Source organism: Sitophilus oryzae, unplaced genomic scaffold, assembly GCF_002938485.1.
Source record: "Sitophilus oryzae breed Bouriz unplaced genomic scaffold, Soryzae_2.0 scaffold_857_pilon_pilon, whole genome shotgun sequence".
NCBI classification, from domain to species: domain Eukaryota; kingdom Metazoa; phylum Arthropoda; class Insecta; order Coleoptera; family Curculionidae; genus Sitophilus; species Sitophilus oryzae.
In genome coordinates this window covers 4,355,621-4,361,650 of record NW_022147480.1, presented here as the reverse complement: position 1 = coordinate 4,361,650, position 6,030 = coordinate 4,355,621, and the positions used below count along the sequence as shown (strand labels likewise).

Below are 6,030 nucleotides of genomic sequence, written 5' to 3'. Positions count from 1 at the left end.
AAATTTTGTATTTTTATGAAAACATTTCCAAAGCACCTTTTTACGTAGAATTTAATCGTTTAAGTATAATTTTTTTAAAATTAATAATTTAAGAATTATCAACAGAAAATTTGATTTTTTATATGGGACACCCTGTATATTTTCAATTTATTGAAAAGAATTTAAAATTACCTTTCCAAAAATATACCGCACTTGATATTTTGCTCGATTTCTCTTCGAGATATAGAGTTATAAAAATTCGCCCGCTTTAAATAAGTAGGCTTTGAACGGAAAACCGGCTGTAATGCAAAAAAAGTTTAGCTGTGAGCATCAATTAAAACGAAAATAATATTTGCTATGAGAGATCTTTATAACAATTTAAAATATATTTAACCAACATCAACACATTTAAACTATATCTAATAACAATAAAAATAAATAGCAAACCAAGGCATGAGATTTTGCTACAGGTGATTGACATATCGGCCGCCTTCTGTTATGGACAGACGGGGCAGTTTCTGAAAATTTCTCGCGGAACTCATTAACTCAGTAGGGGTAAAAGAGACCCTCTCATAACTATTAAGTATTTCTAATTCTTGTCTCGATTATACGGAAGAATAAGGAACCTTTATTCTTCCGCAAATATATCCATAGGATTAGATCCATGAGCACTAAGTTAGGCGGCCTCGACGGCCAACGGCTGGGATTTTGGTTAGCTATTGAATTATTCTTGAAATTGGCTGCAAAAATTTGCTGACAACTTCAACGTTCAGAGGCGGTGCGTCGTCTTGCTGGAAAAATATATTTTCGAGTTCCATATCTTCTATCAGTTCCTTATCATCAATAAGGGGTCCAAAGCCTACTAGTTAAAAGTAGCGAACTTTTAATAATTCTGTATTTCGAAGGGGATTATAACAAAATATCAAGTGTGCTATATTTTTGGAAAGGTAATTTTAAATTCTTTTCAGTTAATGAAAAATATAGAGGGTGTCCCAAATAAAAAAATCAATTTTTCTGTTGATAGTCTTAAATTATTAATTTTAAAAAATTATACTTAAACCATTAAATTCTACGTAAAAAGATGCTTTGGAAATGTTTCATAGAAATACAAAATTTTCCATAGCAAAAAAGTTACAGCGATTTGTTAAAATGCACATTTTTGAAAAACACCCCGTAACTTCGAAACGGTAACAGATATCGATATGTGGTTTTCACCATCATGTTTTTGACAAAAATTGAGCTCCAGACACCGATATTAGTTTTCGTCTATCTCCTATAGAAAAGGGTGTTTCCATTTAAAAGCGTCGAATTTGACCCACCCTGTACATTTTTTACCCGAGTGGGACACCCCTCGGATCCTACTAACAGATTGGAAACAATATTTTTTTTACCTCAGAAATCGGTATCATAAACGAGCACTTTTTTTTATTTAAAAAATCCGTCTGTCAACTCGGCACTGTAGCTTATAGTGTACAGGGTGGGTCAAATTCGACGCTTTTAAAGGGAAATACCCTTTTCTACGGGGATAGACGAAAACTAATATTTTGGTGTTTGTAGGTCAACTTTTATCAAAAGCATGATAAAAACCGCACATCGATATCTGTTACCGTTTATGAGTTACGGGGTGTTTTCCAAAAATGTGCATTTTTAACAAATCGCTGTAACTTTTTTGCTATGCAAAATTTTGTATTTTGTGAAAACATTTCCAAAGCACCTTTTTACGTAGAATTTAATGGTTTAAGTATAATTTTTTAAAAATTAATAATTTAAGAGATATCAACAGGAAAATTATTTTTTTTATTTGGGACACCCTGTATATTTTTAATTAAGTGAGAAAAACTTAAAATTGCCTTTCCAAAAATATAGTACATTTGATATTTTATTATACTCCCCTTCGAAATACAGCATTTTTTTTAAGTTCGTAACTTTTAACTAGTAGGCTTTGGACTGGACCCCTTATTCAGAACGCTGAAGTTATCAGCAAATTTTTGCTGCCAATTTCGAGAATAATTGAATAGCTACCAAACCAAACCAAGATCCCAGCCGTTGACCGAGAAGCCGCCGGACTTAGTGCTTGTTAGTAGATTTTTCTCTTTGCGGAAGCGGAACAAGAAATGTTCTAAATCTCCTAACCTAACCTAATACCTGTAGCAAAATCTTATGTCTTGGTTTGCTATTAATTTTTATTACTATTAGATATAGTTTAAATGTGTTGATGTTGTTAAATATAGTTTAAATTGTTATAAAATTCTGCATCTCTCATTGCAAATATTATTTTCGTTTTAATTGCTGCTCACAGCTAGAATTTTTTTGCATTACAGTTGCGCCGTTCAAAGCCTACTTATTCAAAGTGGGCAATTTTTTAAAAGCTTTATATGTCGAAGAGGAATCGAGCAAAATATCAAGTATGCTATATTTTTGGAAAGGTAATTTTAAATTATTTTCAACGAATTAAATATATACAGGGTGTCCCATATAAAAAATCAAAATTTCTGTTGATTATTCTTAAATTATTAATTTAAAAAAAATATACTTAAATTATTAAATTCTAAGTAAAAAGGTGCTTTGGAAATGTTTTCACAAAAATACAAAATTTTTCATTGCAAAAAAAGTTACAGCGATTTGCTAAAAATACACATTTTTGAAAAACACCCCGTAAATCCGAAACGGTAACAGATATCGATATGCAGTTTTCACCATCATGTTTTTGATAAAAATTGAGCCTCAGTCACCGATATTACTTTTCGCTTATCTCCTATAGAAAAGGGTGTTTCCTTTTAAAAGCGTCCAATTTTACCCACCCTGTACTTTTTTATATTCTATCTAAAATGTTTCGTATTTATTTTTAGGGTTAGGTGAGAGACTAACTTGTCATAAATGCAACAGCTCGTTTAAGAATGAATGTAATCTGGCAAAGCATATTAAGTACGAATGTGGAAAAGAAGCAAGGTTCTTTTGCGACCATTGTTCGACCAAAAGCAAAAGACGCTATGACATTAAAATGCATATGTTCAAGCAACATGGAGTTCCATTCAAAAAAGAAAAGAAAAATGGTTAATGGAACACTCATTTGTAAAATCGCTATTTTTGGGGCTTACTCAACCGGGTCTCACAATGCAAATTCACTTCAAATATCCATTTAGTTGGTCTTTGGCAAGCACTCTCTCATTGTACATGAAAATAACAAAACACAAATTTACTGATCTGGATAAAATTGATAGTTAAATAGTAAAACTCACCCGGGGGTACTCCGCCCCCTAGCCACTGACATCACTGACATTCTATTCAATATATCTCATTCTATATCTTCCATCTAATTCAAATATTATTCGGATTTATTGGTTAATAATCTTCAACAACTAGCTAGTGTCACCTGAAATAGTATAGGGGCTTCCCCCGGACGCAAATATGCCGCTAAACAGATTCGCATCCCAATCGAATAGGCTAATTGGGGTACCTCACTACTCCAATGCCGCATCGTGTCAATCGAGAAGACAAGGGAGACCTCAAACTCTCAAGATCAACCTCGAAGGCAAGACGCCACAAGAGGTTTTCTTCTCATGGTCAAACGACCCGTTGCCTTACAGTACATGCAACGTTTATAGTCAAAAGACTCTCAACCCCCAAATGTCAGCTCTATGACAAAACAAAACACAACACAACAGCCGGCCGGCCCGTCTACTACTGACCTGACTGAAATAGAGTGTTCTAGCATTACTAGATAAATAAATAGAGAGTTTCCGAAGGAATGTATATTCTTTATTAGAATAGTAAATAAATAAAAGCATTATTATAACAAACTTATTTTCCAAGTTTTACACATTTATAGTATAACCCACCCTGTACGTGCAGTTTTTTGAAAAATATGAATAAAATATTTTATCCACGACTCGTCTATAATTTGATTATTATACATGAGTTTATGAAATAATAATAATATTCATTATTCACTAGTGAATAATGGGTTTCATTATTCACCGCTTCCACGGATATCTCGATCCAAACTCCTCCGAACAAGAGCTATTAGAAGTTTTTTTTTCTTGTCATGAGATTTTTAAAATATTTTTTTTGCTCCTTAAACATTCTTTATATTATATCTCCCTATGTAATAGTATATTAAACAACGAGTTTTGCACACGAGTTCGACAGGTTGCTGACATTCTCACACAAGTCGAACGAGTGTACAAAGAAGTTTTCGAACGAGTTTTTTACACTATTTTTTCTACGACTACAAATTAGCAGCAAACTCACTCGGTTTTTGCCAGTTTTGTGAAATAATTTGCGATGTAATGATGGCACTTCTCTGACGGCTGCGTTGCGTTTGGCGTTTCAGCTAAACATTGGAGGTTAAAAATGTTAAAATTGGCACATGTCGTGCGCTAAATTAGCACACAACAGTTTGCAAAACGCCAATTTCAGATCGAGTTTTCCGTGTGTCAAACTGCATTTTCTAGGCTAGTCGTAGAAAAACAAATTATTAAACCCCATTATTATGAAGAAACAACGTAAAATTCCCTCATTTTCTACTCTAAAATTCGATTTAAAAATTTGAAGTTTTAAATGTCACTTTTTGCATTCAAAAATTCGATTTAAAAATTTGAAGTTTTCAATGTTATTTTTTGCATTCATCTATGGAGGGTTTCAAAAGTTGTTTTTTAAAAATAAAAACTTATATTAATATTATCTAATTTTTTTTGATAGTCCTGGATAAAGTATAGTATTCTACTCGCATATAATGGCTGTTATTCACTTGGATGATTTATGTCATAAACTTCATCCGCGTGAATAACAGCCACCATTATATGCTCGTTGAATAATATACTATTTTTAATACTTATCCTAGCCATTATGAACAGTGTCAATCACGAATTAATAATCACCACAAAAAAATCTTGCAAAGTAAAGAGTTAAAATAACATGTAGTTGTTTATATTGCATCTAAAATGTTTCGTATTTGTTTTTAGGTGATAGACTAACCTGTCACAAATGTCACAAATCTTTGAAGAATAAAATGACTCTGAGAAAGCACGTCAAATACCAATGTGGAAAAGAAGCCACGTACTTTTGCAACTACTGTCCGCTCAAAAGCAAAAGACATTACGATCTTAAAATGCACATATACAACAAACATGCTGCTAGTGTATTGAAAAAGAAAAAGGATGCTTAAGTATAACACTGATTTATAGAATACTCTTTGTATTTTATCATATTAATATTTATTTTTCTGTTACTTATACCACAGATTATAAACTTTGTTTTTTCTTTGGTGTTTCTCGTGGTTCCAATTTTCGGAATCGGGTACTAGTTAGGTTACTAGTTTGCGCACATAGCACGCCCACTTATGGCCTCTAAAATTGTGCACAGTGCCTGACCGGCACAGTTATTAGAGATATATCGCAAACCCAATAGCGTCATGCAGTATTTACGCGTACGTTATCATGGTTACAATATGCGCGAGTCAATTTTTAACGCTACACCCGCTAATAACGTTACCGCCTGACGTAATTTGCGGATCAATTAGACCAAGCGCTATTTCTAAATAACGTTTAAAAATTGCTTAAATGGGCATGTGCGGGTATTTGACAACCGGGACCGCCCGGCGCGCGGCCAGGTCTTTTATTATAGGTTATGTTTGAATTGTTTTGAATTATTACTTTAGTTTTATTAGGTAATTTGATATTTAAGTAGCTGGGATTAGTTTTAATTAAATAAATATGACCCAAAATATGGATTCCACCTCTTCCAATATTAAAGAGGCTTAGGTTTACAGCAGATGACGACTTAGCCCTTCTAAGAGAATTTGTTGCCCTAAACCCACTGGCAGACGTTGAACAATAAAGCAAAGGAAATAAGCACTTTAGCCCTTTAGTTTTAAAATACCTAGTAAACAAAACAATTTCAAAGTTTTAAATTCAAAGTTAGGTTAAGTTTAAATAGCGGACGCGACGCGAACAGAATTCTTTCCGATCCGATAACTATAAATGAAGAGAGTTAATACCACCTCACGTAAAGGAAATAACAGCTGGCCTTATTAACGTCCATGTACGCTAT

General features: G+C 33.1%; 1 protein-coding gene across 1 annotated transcript in view; it reads left to right on the top strand.

The window, feature by feature from the left end:
* LOC115889850 (GDNF-inducible zinc finger protein 1-like) overlaps positions 1 to 5,146 on the top strand; it is a 5,983-nt gene extending 837 nt beyond the window's left edge. The window contains exons 2-3 of the mRNA XM_030909926.1: positions 2,829 to 3,032; positions 4,944 to 5,146. Of these exons, the coding sequence (XP_030765786.1) occupies positions 2,829 to 3,032; positions 4,944 to 5,146 (407 nt within the window). The remainder of the gene's footprint in view (positions 1 to 2,828; positions 3,033 to 4,943) is intronic.
* The last annotated feature ends 884 nt before the right edge of the window (positions 5,147 to 6,030 follow it).